Raw genomic sequence first — 23,565 nt, forward strand, 5'->3', positions numbered from 1 at the left:
CTCCAAAGTGTACCTTAGATTTATTTAAAAGTCTCAAAGGTTTGTCCTTTCAACAAAATAATCAATATGGAGTATTCCAAATATATTTTATAATTATTGACATTTAAACCCTTTACAATTATGCTTAGAATAAACGACCTCTGAAACATCCCCCGACAGTGTAACCGCCTACATTAATTTCAGCTTCGCGATTTTTTAAAGAACTTTTTTTAATACTTATCGATTTATTTTACAAGTTTAATTTCAATTCCAAAGATAAAAGTTATGTTTATCTCCCCCTCCAGTGGACTCTTTCTTTGTTTCCGCTTCTTTTGCAGTTGTATTTTTCCCTTGACCGCAAGGATAGAGCAATATTAATATTTACTAGTAAATTTCTATAACACACACAATTTACATCCAGTAATTTAGAATATCTAGCTGTCTTGTTAGTTAAAAGTGGCATCCGGGTTGCAGCGGTAGCTAGCAACCTAGTAAGAGACATTCGCGTCCAATATAAGGAATATGATAACCCATAACCCATAACAAACCTCGGCACATAGTAACTAAAAGTTAAGATAATAAAAGTTAAAAAGATATAATTTTTTTTTACTTTTATAACTTCAATAAATCAAATAATGTTAACACTTTGATTACTAAATATCAGTATATGTATATTAAACTGACAATGCACATTCATTTGTATTTTTTTCAGTAAAGTGCAAATTATGTTCTGACCTTGGGAAGGCATAGGGGTTTTGAGCCCAACTTATGTTAATTTCTGCTCGTTTTGAGTTTGACTCGTTTATTTATTGTAATTTCTGTTCGTTCTGGGTTTCATTTATTTATCGATGCTGATTTAAGGTAGTTTCACGCTTGGTAGATTATTTGATTTTACTTTCGATTTTTGAGTGACTATTGAAAAGGGCACTAGGCCTTTCGATTTCCAATCGAATGAGCCCCTTTTGAGTTTCTACGACAACACTTTCTATAAACACCTTATATGTCCCCAGGGCATAAATTACAACCCTTACCCGAAGGCCTGTGAGGGTGGTTGTCATCCTCTAAGACATAATTTCCGGAACTTTCAACCACGTTAAGCAAAATGGCTATCTCAAAATTTTGATTGGATGTGTTTGGGAAAATGGTGGGCGTGAGAGTAGGGTAAGAGGTACCATTTTGCTTAGACGTATAGGCACTACTCTTTTCTTCTTTATTCGTTTAATATCATGAAGAAGGTTTAACGGCGATTCCGTAGATATGATAGTTTGAAGTCTGTGGAAACAGTTTGACGTGTTCGGTGAGATTACGTTCCTTGGCGTTTGATAGACATTTGCAAAAAAGGGGTAATTAGTGATTGGATAATTTTTTAACGTTAAATCTCTGAATAAAATATTTTTGGAGCATGTACTTGACGATGGATAAAAGGGTTAAGGTGATTAGCAATTACGAGCAAGGATCCCCCCACTGGTTCCTGGCAGTAGGCTACGCATATCAAATTGCTGTACTGTGGGTTAGGTAACATGATTAAACACGCTTTTACAATCGGAATTCATTTATTGACATTTGCAAAAAGGGGTAATTAGTGATTGGATAATTTTTTAACGTGAAGGGTCAATTTTGGAGGGAAAACCAAAAATACTCAGAATCGAAAATAAACGGTATCTGCCTCACGGGCACGGCTCAGAGGCCCTTCGTTCCACAATTCAGCGGGCAGGGGTGTGGGGGGGGGTCAATTTTGGAGGGAAAACCAAAAAAACTAAGAATCGAAAATAAATGGGATCTGCCTCAAGGGGAAAGCTCAGAGGCCCTTCGCTCCCCCATTTCTGCGGGCCGGGGAGGGGGGGGACAATTTTGGAGGGAAAACCAAAAATACACAGAATCGAAAATAAATGGGATCTGCCTCAAGGGAAAGGCTCAGAGGCCCTTCGTTCCCCCATTTCTGAGGGCAGGGGAGGGGAGGGGGAGGGGGTCATTTTTGGAGGGAAAAGCAAAAATACTCAGAATCAAAAATAAACGGGATCTGCCTCAAGGGAAAGGCTCAGCGGCCCTTCGTTCCCCCTTTTCTGCGGGCCGGGGAGGGGGGGGTCAATTTTGGAGGGAAAACCAAAAATACGCAGAATCGAAAATAAATGGGATCTGCCTCAAGGGCAAGGCTCAGAGGCCCCTCCTTCCTCCATTTCTGAGGGCAGGGGAGGGGGTCAATTTTGGACGGAAAGCCAAAAATACTCAGAATCGAAAATAAACGGGATCTGCCTCAAAGGCAAGGCTCAGAGGCCCCTCCTTCCCCCTCAGAAAAAGTTTTAACAAGAAATGTCTGAAAAGTATTTTTTGGGGGGATGGAGCGATGACAGATTGGATGTCTTAGACTAGTGATAGTGCTGTACAGTGGTACGAATTGTGTGTTTGGGGGAATCATGGGCGTGGGGGGGGGCTAGTTGCCCTCCAATCACTTTCGGCTATTAAAAAAGGCACTAGACCTTTGAATTTCCAATCGAATGAGCCCTTTTTCAAGTTTCTACGACAATTTGGTCAACCTGGCTGAGATTATAGGCAGGCGTGCCTCTCCAAAAGCCAACACACAAGTATTTGTCCAATTTGTCATAGCTACTCCCGTCGTTTGCCCAGGCTGTTTACCGAAACACTTGTAAAACTATTTAGTCTCTCCATTCGCCCTTGAGTCCAGGAGACTTGTAGGTCATGTGTTAATCCTAATTTATAATAAAGAACCAACTCTAGTCCATTCTAACTGAAATGTTTATTATTATAAAGAGCAAACTCAAGCCCTTACTAAATGAAATATTAAAATAAGTAATCATGTGTATGATGATGCAACATATTTTGACAGGATATATAGAGGATCAGTGTAGCTAAATATAATCCAGGTTGCAGCGGTAGCTAGTAACCTAGTAAGAGACGATCACGTCCATCACTAAGAAATATAATAACCCATAACTCCTTAAAACGGAGTCAGATCAAAACAAGAAGTACACTATTATAAGTGCCTTTTCCAAAACCCCTATATAGAGAACTTACCGTCCCTTGGCTTGAAACAACAAGGGAAATATATTGGATTGAAAATCAAGAAAAGTGGCTGAAATCACGATATTCTGCATATACTTCATTTTTTTCTCCTCAGATAGCTGTGGACTGGAACGTCGTAGAGAGTTGTTTGATGGCTCATTTTAAAGGAAATTGATGTGGTAAACATCTGCGTGCTTTTGTAATTAACAAAAAAATATTTAAAATAAAATTAATATTTTTACAAATACATACAGGATTGATGGGGTTCATTATAATTATAATAAAGAGCCGATGCTAGCTCGAAGTTACTGAAATATTAATTAATAGTAGTAGCCTTAGCTTTAGTGGCAGCATTATCGTCGGTAAGCTTTTCTAGGGTATGTTGTCATATTAGCTAGTAGTAGCTTGAATTTTAAATTAAAGTACAATTTTGGGTATATTTAATAGTAAAGGCCATAAAGCTTCAATGTTTTATTTTTTTTTTCAGAGGTACTTCATATGGAAGGGGCGGTCGTAAGAACTTTAGAGGGGAATCGTTTGATTGTAAATCGGAAGTTATAGTGCCTTTTTAAGAGCAAAAGTGATTTGGGTCAACAAGGGCCACAACACACTTTTTCCCCCAAATACATCCGATAAAAAAATGTTGATTGCCATTTGGTTAAAAATAGTTCAAAGATCAGGTAATAAAAACTCCAGGGTCGGTACAGTTCTCAAGAGCCTGTGGCAAATGTTGTAAGTTATGCCCTGGGGGCACATATATTTTTTTAAGGAAGGAATGGTTTTTATAAATTTCAGAGGGGGCTCATTTGATTGGAAATCGGAAGTTCAAGAGCCATTTTTAAAAGTTAAAGGTATGTGAGGGCAACTACCCCCCCCCCCATTTTCTTTTCCCCCCAAATGTATCCGATCAAAATATATAGATAACCATTTTGTTCAAAATAGTTCAAAGATCAGATAGTGAAAACTGTGACAACTCCTCAGAACCCGAGGGCAAGTTTTTTATGGTATGCCCCAGGGGCATATAAGGTTTTTATGTAAGGTTTGATCGTATAAACTTTAGAGGGGGCTCATTTGATCGGAATTTGAAAGTTTTAGAAATAAATAATGACATGCATACTAGCTTTACTACAAAGAAGCAATTTTCCGCCTTTTTTTCAAAATGGGGGGCTCACAGTTGAGGTTTTTAAGTCGTGACGGATCGGTTGGCTTTCTTAGAACTTGTATTTCCTGATATTTTGACCCCATTTGGACGAAAGTGGATGTTCTATGGCACAAATTGGTAGGAAACGCTACTTTGCTGTGGCACGATCTCCTTTAGGTACTCCTGCATTATGCGGGCACTTCTAAAAAGTAAAGTTTGGTTAATGCTAATGAAATAAAATAGGATGAATATATAATTTTCTTTACATTCGGTCGAAGATCTAAGACTTACATTTGCTCAAAATGTACAGGGGTATTTTTTTTACAAAAACGGTAAACTAGGTATTCTAATTTAATAGTATTTATCATTATTAATTAAATGCTTTATTTTGCATCAGTTGTTGTTAAGGATGGTCAGTGGATTTTTATAGAAGTGGGGAAATTCAAGTAATAAAAGAGATTGAGCCACAGTAAAGTGACGTTTCCTACCAATCAGTGCCATAGAACTTCCACTTTCGTCCAAATGGGGTAAAAATATCAGGATATACAAATTCTAAGAAAGCCAACCGATCCGTCACGACTTAAAACCCTCAACTGTGAGCCCCCCATTTTGAAAAAAAGGCGGAAAATTACTTCTTTGCAGTAAAGCTAGTATGTATGTCATTATTTATTTCCTTTTTTTCTCTCAGTTATACATAAGGAGCTACGATCAATTCACCCTTCTTATAACTTTCTACGATCATTTGTTCTTTGTAATGACAGCAAGAAAGAAGAGGCACATGAAATATTTTTCTCAAGTGTGGGGAAAAACTCATCCATCTGCACCACTCTATGACACAGGCGTTAAAAGGTGTACAAACGGAAAGCCTTTATATTAACTGGATTTCTATACGAAAAAGGGTTAAAAAGGGCTTGTTCCTTTAATTTTCATCTTATTCTTCCGCAAGTGAAATGCACCTATCCTCCTTGAGCCGCCTATCGATACAATTTGTTTCTCTTACGTAGAAAAATCCTCTTTGATTATTTACAGTTGCTACCAACCACTGTTGACACGTATTATACTAGTTTACTTAATACTGAAATATCGATAGTGTCTTCAGAAGCTGAATCTTTTTTTTTGTTATCGTCAGCATTCAGACTCTCTACTCTAAATTCGTCCTACCACTGTGTCTGCTTCCAAGTCTCTAAAGTACCTTGTCCCACTACCCTACATTAATATGAACAACACCACTGCTTATTATCAACTCCTTGAAGAACTAAGAATATTAAAATAAATATATGTTTTGCTTCCTTTACCAGTCTTAGGTCTATTCATACCTGAAAACCGCGATTTCCTAAAATTTGTCTTTTTGAAAATAAAGATAATGAAAATGATGATTTTAGAGGTGTATCACGTTTTGTCAGTGTTAACACGTTGAACATAGTAATAAATAAGTAAAATTAATTAGTTAAATTTGCAAACACTTTTACTACTACTACTAACAACTCACTGCAGCACCAAGCTACCTGAGGTCAACACAGCTACGCACGCTTCTCTTCCATCCCAACTTATTTAAACCCTCCATATTTACACCGTCCCAGGAAGTTCCATTTCCCTTAAATATCCTTAAAACATCCTCCCGACCCCAACCGGGGATGACCTGCTTTTCGTTTGGCCTTAGAAGGCTGGCCGACAAGGACAATATTTGCCAATCTGTCATTTTTCGTCCACAGAAGGTGCCGTAGCCATCTCGACTCTCTCTCATTATAACCCTCTTAGAAATCAGGATTGAGCCACACCTTTGGTACAGTCTACTGTTTGAGATACGGTAAGTCATTCGGGTACCCAGAACGATCCGTAGGCAAATTCTCTCGAAAACCTCTAGTAAATTAGGACACAGTCCATCAAAATGATCCATATAAACGGGGATAGAACGCAACCCTGCTTAACGCCTGATTTAATACGACACCAGTTGCTAATCTAACTTCCTTAAATGTAGCTAACCAGAACCTTAAATGCAGCAGTGTTATTCTTGTATATAGCACTAGTCACTCTGATGCATTTGTCAGGTATACCATACAAGGATAAGACCTTTGTTAAACCTCTTCTATCAGCTTAATCGAACGCTTGCTCATAATCTGTAAAACTGAGGCCCAAAGGTATTTGACAACTAAGGCACTTCTCAATTATTGATCTAAGAGTGAAAATTTGGTCGACACATCCTTTATCCTTCCTAAAATCAGTCTGTTCTTCTCTTAAAGCTTTATCTACAGCCTCCTTAAGTTTAAAAATTATCAGCATACTAAGCAATTTGCGACTTACAGAAATCAGGCTAACGCCTCTATAACTACCATACTCAATCTTATCGCCTATGTTATAGAGGGGTTTAGTTATAGGTTTCCTAAAACAGCTAGGTGTTTCCCCTTTTTCAAAGATCGCATTCATAATCTTCATGAACTTATTTCTAACCTCAAACCACCTTATTTAAGGAACTCGTTTACAACACTATCAGCACCCGGGCTCTTATTATTTTTTAATCATTTTAGTACTCTCACTAATTCTTCCTCACAAAAAAAAAAAAAAAAAAATATCTTCCATCACATCTAAAATGTAACAAACTTTTATAGTCTTTTCCATGTCTTTTCCTGTAACTCTATCACGGTTTAGCACATTCTCAAACTGTTCAATCGATATCTATTTAACTCTTTCCTTATCTCTGATTATGGCCCCCGTTCCTGTCTTTAATTGGGAATGCCAACACTTCTCGTCTTTGAAAATTCAAACACTGAAAATTTGATAATTTCTAAGGACAAATAGACCTTCAACAGAAATCCTCACCTTCGTATGCTATATGGTGTCAAGTGTTTTTAGCAAACTTTAAAATTCAAATTTCAATATTCAAATTTCAATTCAGGATTTTTTAATATGTTTTTTAGACTTGTGTTTTTTCCAAGTTTCCACATTCCCTTTGTGTTCTCAGGCTCCCCCTTGGTTAAGGTGTCTTCGGTTGAAAAGTCTAAGAATGTCTTTAATCAAAATAGTCTTCTTTTTTTTTTTAAAAGATTATCGTTCTTTTTTTTTAATAGTTTTTCATATATATATATATATATATATATATATATATATATATATATATATATATATATATATATATATATATATATATATATATATATATATATATATATATATATATATATATATATATATATATATATATATATATATATATATATATATATATATATATATATATATATATATATATATATATATATATATATATATATATATATATATAAATATATGTATGTATGTATATATATAGTACGGGGAGCCCTGCGGCTTCTCCACCGGGCCCCAGCACGACGCACGAGGCAGGCTTCCATATAGATAGACAGATAGATATTTATTGCAACAAATGCCACGTTGGGCCATGACAAAAAAAATTGCGCAAAATAATAGCACACGATAACACATAATTATAACAAAACATAACAATACCAATGAAAAATATTACAACTACAGAACAAAAACAAATCAAATAAAGCACATAATACCATAAAAATAACTTACATAATTACTAAAGACGTATGTATGTTTAAAAAAGAAAAAAAAAAAAAAAAAGAAAAAACCTCGGCCCACAGAAAAAGAACAGAAAATAAACGTAAAAAAAAACAACAAAAACACAAATAAATTAAAAAGAAAAACGTACTTATATATGAATCTTTACGAAATTATTAATAAAGAGCTACATCTTTCACGATGTATCAGCCCTTCATCAGCATACTTAACCAGATTCCTTAATGTCATTTTAACTCGTGATCCTACGATTCCCCCCAAAATGAAAAATATCCTCTTCATTTTCCTCACATATCAGACAAGGGAGAGGGTTAACATATGACCCCTAAATTTCCTCTCTCTTTCCCAATATCAATTATCTCTCACTTTAAATTCAAAATCCATTTTATTTCTCCCCCGTTCAATCCCAACTTAAAGTAAACTTCTTCCCCCCTTGTGTCTTTCACCGTACTATACAGACTTAGAGATCATTTTCAATTTTGCTAAGTTTTGACTCCACTATTGCTTATCTTCTAACCCAAGTTCAATTTCAATGGGGTTTATTATCAATTCAAAAAAATTACACATAAAAACAATGCTCAGTCCATTCCTGGACGCAGAGATCCTCAATCGCTACCATTTAAACATATTATGCAGCGTGGTCACTGCTCCTACACTCAGAAACAACCTTACCTCTCAATTATCCAACAAAACTACCAATTATCCTCCTGCCCTTTGCCCCAGGGGAAACCACCTCATCCTTATACAAAAAAAAATTAACTTTATTTTTATCTATTTATATTTAACCCTTTCATTCATGAATTATGAAATACGCGCAATAAAATTCAGACAAAACTTGAGAGCTAATGTTTATGACGAGAATCAGACAAAAAACCAAGATAAAAAAATTTATTTCGCACAGAAATGAAATAGCACTTTGGTGCCATATGGAACCATCCGGATGTTACGCTCATTATTTTTTATGCCAATCTATAAAGCAGTTTCTTCGAGGAGTGAAACATAGTCCTATTTCACACTTTGTTTATTTCACCCTAGTATGAGCATAGACGCACTGTCGGCAATAAATCTTACGCGCTTGCCATGTAGGATAGTGGCTCTGATCATCAAATCTGACAGATACGGCAGGTAGCAAGTCTAGCCTTCGGTTCTTACGGGCGAGAAGTGTTGACTCCGTAGAAGTTCGCCTACCACGCTTCGGGGTTTGAGCCCTGGTGGTCAGCCCAATAGCCAAGTCAGACTTGAACTCGAGCAAAGTGAGCACCTTTCACGTTCCTACCTCCTTGCACGCTCGCTGGTATAGTGGTAGCCACTCATTCACGACGCTAAGATCAACAAGGTAGAAGAAGATTCGCATTTACCATTTCTTCGACTTGAAGTCAATCCTATATAGCTCGAGAAGCATGTTACGTAAATTTACCCCACCTATGAATCTTTTATATTCTTTGATTGTGAAGGGTCTGCAAACATCAGCGCGTGTCTTAGCAAATGCCTGCCCCTGCTTGCATGTGTCGGTTGGATCAATCCCAGCATAGAATGACAGAATATGGACTGGCTTATTGTCGAACCATTTTATTGCTATATAGTTGGACTCAGTTTCTACCCTCCAGTCATATGACCAACGACCGTGGTGCTTTAGAGACATGTCTTCTTCTAAAGTAAGTCCTTTCAGCCTGTCTATGCGCACAGTTGCAAGTGTGTGAATACCTTCATCTTTCATGAGGACCAGGGACGAGAACCAGTTATCATAATGTAGCTTGTAGTTCTCTTTTTTTGGGGGGGGGGATATGCTCCTCGAGCCTTGCCACGAAACCAGAAGATACTCCAAGTTCAGAGGTTCTGACAGTTCCCTTTCCTGTATATACCTCAAAATCATAAATGAAACCGCTTTCTCCAGCTCGCGAAACTACTTTATAGCCCCGCTTATGTGGCTTTTTTGGGTTGTATTGTTTTAGTGAAATTCTAGCTTTGGTAGGAACTATTTGTTCATCTACACATTGCTGTTCTTCCTGGGGGATTCTTAGACAGTTCTTTCTGACTATCTCGATAACAGGTCGAATCTTATAGAGTTTGTCGTGAGTGGGGTGGTTTGCTGGAGGCTGCTTAGTGTTGTCGTTGAAGTGCAGGAACCTCTTGATATCCTCAAAACGGTCTCTACTCATGGCCGTCGCAATTGGCTGGTATCTCAGAGAGTTTGGCCAGTAGACTTTATACGATGGAGCTTTCATTATTCCTGTCATCATTAGTATACCAATGATAACTTGAAGTTCCTCTTCATTTAAGTTTAGCATTCTGCCTTCTTTCTGCAACGCGTACATATTACTTTGCTGACAGGTATGAGATATCAGATCATTGTCAAAAAGAAGACCAAAGAAGAAGAGCGGAGACTCACCATGCCAGGCAGGGTCAAGCGCGCAGTTTCCCTTCCACTCGATGTCAGCTGGAGGAATAAACGGGGATTTCCGCCATTTGGGGTAGTTCCTAATACTTGGCTGTCCATCCAAAGGCCTTGAAAACCCTGCAGCAGGAGTTACTGGAATTGATGAGGATGCTGGGTCAAACGTATCTGTATCCTAAGCCATTTCCTTGAAGAGCAGAGCTGCAAGTGGCATTTCTTCCTCGTCACCTTCTATCTCCAACTGACTGCTAGCAATCAGCTCTTCGATGGAACTTATCCATGTCAAAAATCCCAAACCCAATCATCATCGCTATCATTTTCAATTTTGACACGTTTTGATTCTCGGTGTCCAGGTTGATTTTCATTGACTCGCTGCTTTTCATTTTCATTTTTATCACGCTCTAATTGTCGTTTTTGCATATCGTCTAGCCACCCGTATCTTTACTCTTCATTTTCATTTGTGATACGTTTTTATATTTCGATTACGTCAGACAATTTAGTAATGGCCTTTGCTTTAGTTGTCCGTATTGGTGTTATCGCAATTGATGGTCCAGGTTGTCAGATTTCACATCTTATCACGTTTGAAAGTTCAGGTTTTGGTTCCAAAGAATCATCATTTATAGTAACGGCAACCGCAAATTTTCGTTTTTTGGCCTTTTCAACAGACATTATATTATATAAATAACTGTTGCGTTGGTAACTCTACAATCTTGTTTATGCTGTGCATAACATCATATAAGAAAATACTTATATGATGCCAACTATGATGTCATAAGAAATGCTTATATGATGTAATAACATAGTACATGCAGTCATTTGCAAAAACCAAAATTAAGGCTCTTAACGATTTTCTCAGACTTCTGACCTATCTAGATAATTTTTTTATGCGAGAATATCCAAAGATACCAATATATATATATATATATATATATATATATATATATATATATATATATATATATATATATATATATATATATATATATATATATATATATATATATATATATATATATATATATATATATAATATATATATATATATATATATATATATATATATATATATTGCTGTGGAAGTAGCCCGAGTACATATGGATTAACGACGTAAAGACGTGACGAACAAATTATTCACATTCTATTAACTTATTTGCTTCTCATTTGATTGTTTCCAATATTTTCCAAATGGGAATTTGAGCTTGTCCGGGGTGAATTTTTATGACGGGGGGGGGGGGGGGGTTAAAAGGGAGGAACTTTCCGCGGAGGAATTTTGCGGGGGGGGGGGGATCCAACTTTCCATTAAGCGAGCTGGTCTTCCTGGTATTACTTAAAAAGCGGTAAGAAACTAAATAAAAAGCAAGTTTTTTTCAACTGAAAGTAAGGAGCAACATAAAAACTAATAACGGACAAAAATTATGACTTATATTAGAGGGGGGTGCCCCCTCGCCAAGACCTTGCTCTCTACGCTAAAGTTTGAATTTTTGAATTTTCGTCCCAATTCTCTAAGAACAAATCCTGAACCAAAAAGGTCATTTAATTAGAACAATAAGAAGCTTTTTAAAGGCACTAAAAAACTTCAGCATGAAGATCAGGGTATTGAGGAGGGGGCTACCCCTTTTAAATATATAGAATAATTTTTTTTTTAAGTTTTATTGTTGCTCTTTACTTTCAATTGAAAACACTTGTTCTTTTAAAATTTGATAAATCAAATAAAATCCATATGTACCCAGACTTTTTGGACACCCTGTATAAAGAGATAAACCTGTATAAAGAGATAACCCTGTATAAAGTAAGATTCTAGGGAACTATGACGCGATTATGGGGTAGCACAAGAGAGCTGTTTCCAATTTTTATAAAGCGTGACTGTTTCCTTAGCTAATGAAATATAAATGTCATGAATAATTTCTTTCTAGAATGCAAAACCTTTTCCAGGGAAAAGAAAATGTATGTCTTCACTTCGTGCTATGGCTTTTGCATTCCTAATGCTTCTTGTTAAATCCGAAATATTTCAACTCGGAAAAAGAGTCCAATTTTTCAGTTCCATTCAAACTGTTGCAAAAATCCTTAGGGTTCAAGCTTAGTTCTTACACTTTGGTCAGAAATTTTGACTTTCTATGGATACTTTTTGACGAAAAGCAATAGTATATAAACGAAACAAAAGTATTGAGCATTAAAAAAAAACAATTAAAAATAAAAAGGCTGAATAAAACGTTATATATATCTCACTATTATTAGAAATACATTTTAGATTTCTTAAAAACTACTATGGTAAGGTCTTTTACCAAGAACACAGTGAAAGAACAAAACGAAACAAAGCAAAAAGAACAGACTGAAGACAGTGAACTTTTCGTGATTAAATGGAGGTGATTTAAAAAATTCGGTCTTGAAGAAATTATTTAGCCCCCTTCCTAATATTTTATAACTTGACTTCTAAAAAGCTGGTTAGATAAAAATATTTCTAACCCAGGACGAACGCAGGGTGAAGAAGACTTTTTATCTCCTTCCAAAATTCTAAGTTTTGTGGATTTTAAAACTTAAATTTTAAATTCAAGCACCCACAGAAACAGATCAGTTTTCTATAGTATACCTTTGCCGTTATGGTACTAGGCCTATATATGGCTCATTTTTCATTTTGCACTGTCATTTTCATTTGAGTTGGGCAAATTGGCTCCAAGTTTGCCCCCCCCCCCTAAAAAAAATTGACCAGACCATGCCAATGAAGCACACCCTACCTAAATTTATTGTATCTAGAGTAGTTTTGGAAGACTCATTTAAGACAATTTAGGTCTTATCACGGTAAGATGCTATGTGAAGAAGCATGTATGTATTTCTTACACTTGAGAAAAATCAAAATCAACAAAGTTATTAAGGTTTTGGGTGAAAATTTTCCCTTTGAGGGCAACGCCATTTGTAAATAATGATATTCACTGAAATAATATGATCACATCAAAACGGTAAAAATGCACTTAGTTTCGATGGCACACAAATTCAGGTGATAAGATGTAATATTAAACTGGAGTGCGTAATCAAACAGTGCGTGGTAACGAACTGTAAGTAAGGAGCGACCCGCCTCGCTCTTTACGCTAAAGTTTTTATTGTTTAAAAAAATAAAGTTGTGAGACAGAGTCAAACTTCAGCGTAAAGAGCGAGGCGTTGAGGAGAGGACCGCCCCTTTCATATACGGAATAATTTCTGCTCGTCTTAAGTTTCAATGCCGCTCCTTACTTTCAGTTTAAAAAACCCGTTTTCTTTATTTAATTTCTGAACGTTTTTTAAATAATGCCGCTTTGATTTTGGCTCACCGTACATGAATAATTAAAACGAAATTTGCATATTAATTTTACCTTTTTTTGTTTAAATGGCTTTCTCGAAATTTTGTTCTGACGTAACTTACGAATTAACTTACGTAACGAACTTTTATATTGGTATGTTTTTATTACGTAAATTAGGGAGTTCGCCCCTCTAGTCAATACCTCACTCTTTACGCTAAAGTTCGAATTTTGTTCGAATCACAAACCCTATATATATATATATATATATATATATATATATATATATATATATATATATATATATATATATATATATATATATATATATATATATATATATATATATATATATATATATATATATATATATATATATATATATATATATATATATATATATATATATATAACTGTTGAGAATATGAATGCTGCTATATTTAGTTTTCAATTGATTATGTTTTTTACAGGTGGTAAAGCTTTTTGAGATTTAAAAAATTACATAAAACGCAAGTATGAGTACTTTTAGGTTGAGCTAGATTAATTTACTTTATTTATTCATTGTTTAATTAAAACAATTGTAATATAGAATCAGCACGACCGTCATTGGCAACGCAAAAAAACATGCACGCCATACACTTTTATTATTCAAGGCTGTTTTTGGAAAGTGCTTTTGGTAAGGGCACACAAGATGGGACTCTGATAATCAAGTTGCATTGGGCATTGTCTCAAGCAGCCTCTGTGTAATGATGCTACCAAGCATCAAGTTCATCTTCGCCTTTGGTGTACATATAAGTACCTATTACATTTCTTGTGTCTTACTTTAGCTACTTAGAACCCTTCCTTTATATCTTGCTCTGTTTTTTCATTATTGCTCTCCTCATCCTCTTCGGCTTGTTTCCAATTTTCTTGAACTAATACAGGCATTCCTTAGGTAAAACATTGCTTCATGAATGGGCTAAAGTTCGATATGGAGTTTTTGATGAGTTTGGCTTTCCAAATGACAAGGTTTATCCAACTTTTTATGAGTCTGAAGAAAGAGACATACACACTGGCTGTAGCAATGAGCCGGTATTGGGGTAAGTCTTTTCAGTTTAGAAGTAGGGATGCAAATATCCGTATCTTTCTTTAATGTGTCAATGCATTTGCCTCCTCGTATCTCGAATAGCAAATAAACGAAACTAACTGCTGTTCGAATCAAAGTATACGGGAAATTTATAAGACTAAAAACTGGTACAATAGCGTTGAAAAGAAAAAGCACCACCTTCGTCTAGATTTTGGGGATTTTTTTAGCCTTATTTTAGCCTTCCTTAGACTGCTGCATACTTACCTTTTCAGATACTTTTAAATGTAGGAATGGGCAAAGAAAGCATAATTTTGTCACTACTAGGCCTACCAGCTTAAATTATAGTAGCCTAATTAAAATGACAGGATTTTTAAAATTAACCAAGGTCGATTTTTGCAAACTGGGTTTTCGCTTAATATAATTCTCGAAAACAAAAAAATTTGCTAAATAGTTATCAATTACAGAGAAATTTTAGCTTTAATCCTATCAGATTGCAGATTAATTAATTTTTTTTTCTAGTGTTTATGAAGTCACCAAACGCTAAACTGTCAGTGGTGCTGGTAGTTTTTATTCCCCATGTTCACATGTTAAATAGCCGAGCTTCAAACTTCAATAAATTTTACATTCTTTTTGGCTGGAGGCTAAAGAGTTCTAAATTCTCAAGAAACATTCTAAGTTATGTATTGGCAAGAAGACTAATAGTCTCTTCCTCATTGGTATAGATGGCATTTTTAGTAAAAGAAAAAAGTTGAAAAGTTAAGAAAAAATCTATACTACCAAAAATATTTAGTTGACAGGGTTCAATGTTTCTTAGGCGTACATCGCAGAGTCGAGATAAAGAAAATATGAAAAGTGCATGTTGGGTAATAGAGCAGAAGAAACATTTTTATTTTTAGGCAAACTGTAGCTTATTTTTGTTTTTTTTTTCCTTATGAATCAATTCATCGTTTTCCAGTCTTTGGTAATTAGTCTATTCGTTTATTTGCAACATTTATTCTTTTCACTACAAGTGAAAATGGTAATTATGTATTATTTAATTTTACAGCAAGTTATGCTGAATAGTGCTTAGTTTGTTGTTTTAATATAATTTTGGTTGAAGTTTTAGTTTACGGTGGACATAAGTGTCAAAAACTTTCAATGTGGAGTATGAGACTTTCTACTACTGTATATTACTTTTACTGTGCTAGTTTACTCTAGGCAAGTCGATCGTAGTTCTGACAAAGTCCGAATGTCGAGTGTTCGCTTCTTTGTCTTTAAGGCATTTATCAGATTGTCGTGTAAAACTTTCAGAAACACTTAAATACAGTCCTTTATAAGTAAACTATCACCATCTGTATCTAGTTGTTAAAATATATGAAATGCCCAACTTCCTTAAGTGACACTGCTGTGACTTAAGTGCCACTGCTGTGACTTAAGTGACATTGCTGTTGCTTAAGTGACACTGCTGTGACTTAAGTGACACTGACACTACACAGTGATAGGAGTTAAGCAAAGTCAACTAGAAAAGCGATCAGAGGAGCTGTGACTACGGTCGGTTAGACGTTTGAAGTTGGCTGTAGTTAAACAATAGGCAACTGAAGCTCAAGCTAAAAAAGGAACTCAATATTTCAAATGATGTCAAAACAATAAAACCAGCTAAGGATCTATCCAATCATGGAGAATCACCAGAACGACAGGGGATCACAAACGGGAATTATTTGCATGAGCAAAAGGGGGATCACAAACTAAGAATCACATCTTGAAGGATTCTGCCAATCAATTTTCTATCGCTGGATGTCACTTGATAACTGTCAAAATAGTTTGTACAGTTGTGAGCTTTCCCTGAAATGCACAAACTGAACTAATTAATTCCTTTGTTAGGTCACGCTATTATTTCCCCCCTTCCAAAAGGAGAATCTAGTATTCCGGCTAGTTAGGTCCTTTCATTTCAAGGAACTATTTGCAGACATCTAGCTTGAATTAATTATGTTTGGAATTCGGAGTTAATTGAGGCTAGTTGAAATGACAACTCTTTGGGGTAATGATCAGCTTATAGAACTTGAAGTAGTCTATGACAATGATCGATTTATTATTGTCGGAAACAAAGAAAATCTAAGTGTTCTGGCGTTGGAGTACTGTTGCTAGTCATATTTGAATCCTGAAAGGTAAAAGAGATTTGAAAATACCATTTGTCAGTTTTAACCTAGATAAAATGAAAGAGGGAAGTGTAATTCAAAGAATAGATAGACTTGATTATGTCTCTCCTAACTCGATATCTATGGCGAATATCGGATTCACTTGCCCAAAAGGTATCTTATGACGCTTATTAATATATGCTACGGCAGATCTAGAAGCTATGGACGTCAATTAATCAAAAACAGCCAAGCCATTGGGGAAGGTTACAATCGTTGAAAAGGGACAACTTTATACATTTTAATTTTAAACCACTCATAACAAAAATGTAAATAGCAGAGTAAAACAAATAGAAAAAGAAAGAAAAACACTAATTATGAAACAAATACTAAGACAGTGGAATGGAGGAAATTTATTTTTCTAATATCTGAAAGCTCACTACCCAGCACGGCAACTTTACTAAACCATAATAATAGAGAGTTTAATAGAGAGTTAAAATAGAGAGTTTATAGCTTATAATTGACCACATCGCCCTTGAAAAACCAAATCTCCTTCGACAAATCCTCATTTCATGGATGTGTTAAGAGGAGAGGTAAGAAAGCAAAAGACTAGTAGATATATTTTTTTTCCCGGGGATCAAGGCCAAAAGTATAAAATATTTAAACATATTTTTTTGTCGAATGTGAAAAACTTTGCAGTTTTGCAAGCTTAATAGATCTTCTTTCAAATTCTTCTGAATGTTTCCTGTTTTAAAGCTTTTTTATTGGTGTTCTCTCTCATAGGCACCCATGGAATTTTTAGAGAAAACAAACACCTTATTGATTCATAGTACCGTAGTCTACAGACCACAGTATAAATATTAAAGAGTAGCGAAAATTTGGTTCAGAAATGGAACAGAACAAAGCGCGCGAAAAGGGAAGTTTCCCTTTGTGTCACAGCAATAACATTTATTTGCTATCACAGTATAAATATTAAAGAAAGCTGTGCGACTGAAATGTCCCAAAAATCTTTAAAGGAGAGTATAGGAATATTCTTTACTGTTTATATATTTATATTGTGCTATAGACTGTGTGAAAGTGAAGATGTGGACTCGCCTTTCTGAATTCCAAATAAATTTGGTAGAACAAGATTCTTTTCTGCAAATGAAAAAACTTCCGAAGTTTGCTCATTTCAGGGTATAAGAATGAGAATGTACTTAATACTATCATTATTCTATTCACATTTTTTTTTTTACCTAATTTGGAAAATCAATTTCCTAAAATGACTGCAGCGACCAAGTAAGAGCGTATTTCTGTGCAGGTCAAAATTTTAAGATGTTTTCGTTTCAGTATTTTCATCTTCTTTCATTCACCTTTTTTCTCTCATTAATTGTATTTCCCTCATCTATTTAATCCAATTAGTGATCCAGTAAAACCTTTAAAACTTTAAAATTTTTGTGAAAGCATATCAACATTAGCCAATCGCATGGTATCTTAATTTGTTCATTAGAAACTCTATTTGTTATTTAACCAATTTTCAATCTTTCTTGCTAATGACTAACATCTATAAACTATTGTATCTGGGCTATGAATTCTACGAAAGTCAATCATGGCTGCAGCGGTAGCTGCAACCAAGTAAAGAGCGAACAACAACCCATGGTAACCAAAAGTTAAAAAACGCGTTTTGAAAAAACTGCCTTGTGAAATAAATTGCCATGTGACACTGATTCAGTAATAGCAACTATTATTTCGGTTCGTTTTAAAAGTAAAAGTTTATTGCGAAAAGAAATTTATGGTGATTTCGAAAAAAAGCCTGAAACGTCTCGAAAATTACGTCAGATCAAAATGAAAGATGTACCATTAGAATCAGCATGGTCTAAAACCTTGTAAAGGGAAATTACAGTCCCCCTCCTTGAAAAACAAGGAAAATCACTTTTTTTGCATCGGTTGCACTGATCTGTCTCTCTTTTTTCAGTTTTTTTTCTCCGGGCCTAGCGGGCTACCAGAACATCAAAGAGAGATGCTTAATGGCTCATTCAAAAGCAATTTCAAATATCTAAATGCTTTTTATAAATTCTGCCATCTGCAAGTGCCATATGGCTCCAAAGTGGCACTTTTTGTGTTATTTCTCAAGGAGTGGCACTAGCAGGCTACCAGAACATCGTAGACAGATTTGTTATAGCTCATACAAAAGATATTGCTTATATCTACGTTCTTCCTATAAATCCCACCATCTGCAAGTTCCAAATGACAATAAAAATGACACTTTTGGTGCAATGTCTCAAATGGAGAAGCTGGGGCTATTAGGCTAGCAGAACTTATAAGAGTTATGTTTAATGGCTTATTTGAAGCTATTACTCGTATCTGCGTGCTTTTTTTTTTATTAATTCTACCATCCGTGTTTGTGATATAGCACTGAAAACAAAACTTTTGGTGCCACTTCTTAATTGGAAAAGCTCTGAAGTACAAAGCAGGTACTATTGTAATAGTTATGTTCCAGAACCCTTAACTGGAGGCTTACAAGAACCCCTCCCGTACACTCCCCCTCCTATCCCCCTTAGTAAATTTCATAAATCTTCTGCTCATCAGTAAGCTACTGAAACATTAGCAGGCTACCATACCAACGTAGATAGATGTTTACTGGCTCAGTTAAAAGCTATTGCTTATATTTACTAGGTTTTTACAAACTCTACCATCTACTAGATTTCACAAATTTCAATGTTAACTAGTTTCTGGGGAGAATTTGCAATGAATTCTTTGTCATGATTGAAGCATTAGCTGCAACCTAGTAAAGAGCGAACCACTGTCCATAGTAACTTAAAGTTAAAAAACATTAAAACGGTCTTTTTTTTTCTTCTTTTTTCCAGGCCTAGCGGGCTAATGCTTAAGAGCTCGTTCAAAAGCTATTTCTCATATATACGTGGCTTATATAAATTGTGCCATCTGCAAAGCATATGGCACGAAAAAAGAACTTTTTATGCCGTTTCTCATGGGGTGGGGCTAGTGGGCTAACAGAACTTTTTTAGAGTGATGTTTAATGGTTCATTTGAAAACTTTTGCTCATATCTACGTGCTTTTTATTAATTCTACCATTCGTAAGTGAGCACTGAAAACAACACATTTGGTGCCACTTCTTAAGTGGAAAATCTTGGAAGAATAAAACGGTATCATTGTAATAATTATGGTCCAAAACCCTTAACGGGAGGTTTGCAAGAACACCTCCCGCATGTTCCTCCTTCAAGTCCCCTTATTAAGCTACGCAATTAAAGTCCTACAAACACTAATATATTAGATTACATTATTAGAGGCGTGAATCTGTTAGTACAGCGCTGTACTTCAAATTAGATTATCATGCGTTCGATTCCTGCTTGGATTTTTTTTTTTTCAATCATGGTTTGTCCCTTCTTTTGATTACTTTTCAGATAATCTATTATTTTTGGAAATGGTATGCACCCATTTTTTAAAGCATATCCCGGGAAGGCTTATTTTATACCCATTACTCATATCTACGTGCTTTTTATCAATTTTACCATCCGTAAGTGCCATATAGCACTAAAAATAGCACTTTTGGTGCCACTTCTTAAGTGGAAGAGTTTGAAAGCATAAAACGGTACCATTGCAATAATTTTGGTCTAAAGCCCTTAACTGGAGGTTTATAAGAACCGTTACATATACTCCCCCCTCCAGACCTCTTAGTAAGTTTCATAAATCGCCTGCTCGTCGTAAAAGTAAAAGATTATTGTGAAAACTAATTAACTAAAACTAAAAACTTTTCCACTAGAAATCTACCAAGAATTTGGCTGGAATGATCAACAGTTTTGGATTGAACCTCCAAACTTTACTCTGTGATGAAGTCTGTGTGCTAGTTTTAATGACGATAATTGAAGGGAAAAGACGTCCTTGCCCCCTTAGTTTTTTGCTCCTGCCTAAGTTTTGAAAAACACCTTTTTTTTTTGGTCATTTCATTGGAAAAGGCACGTTTTCATTTGAAAAAAAAAACGGGAAACAGCTGAAAGTGCACTTTGTGGGAATGTGCTATCAAGTCAAATTTATAAAAAGCTATTAGGTATAAGCATAAGCTTTGAAATGACCCCTTAAACAGCTCTCTTCTGTTACAGTAGCCTTCTAGTTTCTGCTACTCAGAAAGCGATTTATAAAGCCCTGTCTTCATTATGGCTTCTTCAGGCGAAGTCGGCCGAGTAAAAGCAGCTTTTTGTTCAACGAAAAACAAACGTTCCTGAAAAACATGTATTGTTTTGTGAAGTATGGATAATGAACTTTATGTTATAGACTGAAAGTTTTTCGTAGCAGTCAAGGTTGTCTGCAGTATTTTCTAGAGGTGTCTTATCTTCCTTAGATCGGTAAATTAGAAATTTTATAAGCAATAAGTTTTCAACTGAAACTAAGGAGTGACATTAAGACTTAAAACGAACATACATTACTCCGTATAATTAAAAAAGATCATGGCAGCGTTGTTACTACATTAAATTTTAATCAAAAACGAACAAAGATTAATTTGAAAAAACAAAGTTTTTCCGAGGGAAGTAAAGAGCGAAGTTGAAACTTAAAACAGACAAAAATTATTGCTTCACAGCCTATCTAATATATATCAATAAAACTAATATAGATAAACAAACTAGTTACGTTTCCCTCTGTTTCTAGGATAATAGGAAACTAGCGCTTTTTTGGAATCACAAAATGATATAGGAGTTTTGGTATAATAAAAGCAAACCAATTAAAGACACTTTTTACAGAATAAAAATATTATCAATCTCTTTTACGATCAATCCCTTTTACGATAAAGCAACAATAAATTTTAGGATTGTTGCTTTATTTTATTTTTTTCGTTTAATATGGTTATAACTTTTGCACAATGGCTCAGTTCACTTACTGGCTCTGGTTTTTGTTCTGAAAAGGACGAGTCATGATTAGTTTGTTGACAAGTTCGAAGTAAAACCATCTTGATAGTATTAGGACTATAGACTAGCTTTAGAATTTGTATCACAGCTTGAAATTCACTGTTCTATAGAGAAAAATAACCAGATTTCCAGAGTTCGTATTATTTGATCCTCATTTCAAGTAATAGTAAAGCATGTTTATAACAATGTAAGATTGTATATTCACTGTTGGTATTAAAGCTGGCAAGACCAAAATACAGCCTGATAAATCAATCCAATATTTCTGTGTGCTCTTGAGTTATTTTGCGGTTATTATAAAACTATTTAATTTTACACTGATATTTTTAAGATGATTTTAATTGTATACTGAAAGTTACTCATGTCACAACTGGTGTAAGACTGTGGAAAGCTTTACAGATTAGTTTATTATTTTCAGACTACATACTCAATTTTTGCTCCAAAAGCAATATTCCTGTTTCTTATACTTGACTTTTGTGTTTTCAGTAAAGCGCTAGTTTTCTATAATCTTAGAAACATAGGGAAACATAATTAGTTTGTTTATCTATATTAGTTTTATTGATATATATTAGATAAGCTGTGAATTAATAATTTTTGTCCGTTTTAGGTTTCAATTTTGCTCTTTACTTCCCTCGGAAAAACTTTGTTTTTGTAAATTAATCTCAGTCTAGATTGCTTCTCATAGGCTGCTGCTCATTTTGAGTAATTAAATAAAACAGTATTTTCCAACCGAAAGCAAGGAGCAAAATTAAAGCTTAAAACGAACAAAAATTATTTCGTAAATTAGAGGGGTTGCCACCTCCTCATTACCTCCCTCTTCACGGGAAAGTTTGACTTTTTGTTTGAATTATTTAAGAATTGCTCCTGAAACACAAGGGTCGTTTATAGAATAATGAGCTTTTTTCTAAAGTTCTAAAAAAAAAACTTTTGCATAAAGACCGATGTAAACAACCTAAGAGAGTAACACCTTCGAGCTGATTGAGGAGAAGAGAAACAAATATAGAATACAAAGTGGATTGATTAAATAGATTAACTAGACTCAAATGATTCCAGTAGGAAAAAAAGAGAAAAAACTTCTAAGGAGCCCGAAAACTTTTTTACAGTTTTTTTTAAACAACCTAAAAGAGTAGCACCTTCGGGCTTATTCAGGCATCATATTCGACACAATATGACTCGCCATTACAGAATTGAAATCTGACTTTAAAGAAGGAGTAAAAGGGATTTGATTACGATTTATTGTATAACGAAGATGTTAATCATTTAAGATCCGAGCCAAAAGATGGAGGAATCCTTAGGGGCTGGGGAGGTCACTGTGAAGCTGAGAAAAAATTGAACATGCACATGAATGAATATATAGGGAGCACGGTCCTAATTGTATTTATAACACATCTGACTTCCCTCTCGAACATTTCATGCCAGCCTGTCACTGAGATCCTGTCAAAAAGAAAGGTTTACTGTCATATTGGCAACGCTGCCTCGAAAAGAGTGAAAGTCGGCTACAAGAGGAGTTTTAAATAAGGTGAAGACTTCATGATAGAGAGCAAAGAGCAAAGCTCTGAATATAGAGGGTGGGGGAGAGCCTTCATTGCTATGTTGGCCTCTGGTGACTGCAAGCTGTCGTTGTTAGATTAAGTAACACGTAAGGTTATGTTTTCAAACAAAACATAAATGAATTGAATAGATCATTCAAAAATGAAATAATTGTATTCATGGATATGCGTGGGAATGAAGTTCAACGATGAAATGCAATAAGAAAGAATAATAACACTCCAGTGTTTGAAGTTCGAGGTCTTTGAGCACCCTCAAGTTGTTTTTCAGTCTGATAATTTCTATCTTAGAAGGGGAAATGGAGAACTCTTTTGTGTCGCTTAGAGCAGTTTTTTCTTTTTTGAATATTTCTTTAAGACAGGATAGAAGTAGAAAGTAGGAGAAATAAAGTAGAAGTATAGAGGTAGAAACCAGGATTTTTTACTTGATAGAAGGAATCTGGTAAGAAAAGGGAGAGGGGGGAGATTTATATTTTTTCACAACTTTACATCTTTATTCTTTCTTGTTTTTCTAAGGAGACGTGAAATGAGTTTCTTAGGGATTATACCAGCTTTCTCTTCTGACTGATTTTATTAATTT

At 35.0% G+C, this 23,565-nt stretch overlaps 1 protein-coding gene across 1 annotated transcript in view; it reads left to right on the forward strand.

The window, feature by feature from the left end:
• Positions 1 to 23,565, forward strand: part of LOC148954987 (calcium-activated chloride channel regulator 1-like) — a 228,153-nt gene that overhangs the window by 88,124 nt on the left and 116,464 nt on the right. The window contains exon 3 of the mRNA XM_089099575.1: positions 14,301 to 14,445. Coding sequence (XP_088955701.1) covers positions 14,301 to 14,445 — 145 coding nt within the window. The remainder of the gene's footprint in view (positions 1 to 14,300; positions 14,446 to 23,565) is intronic.

This window comes from Artemia sp. Qi Xiang Cuo, chromosome 2 (genome assembly GCF_049724085.1).
Source record: "Artemia sp. Qi Xiang Cuo chromosome 2, ASM4972408v1, whole genome shotgun sequence".
Lineage (NCBI taxonomy): Eukaryota > Metazoa > Arthropoda > Branchiopoda > Anostraca > Artemiidae > Artemia > Artemia sp. Qi Xiang Cuo.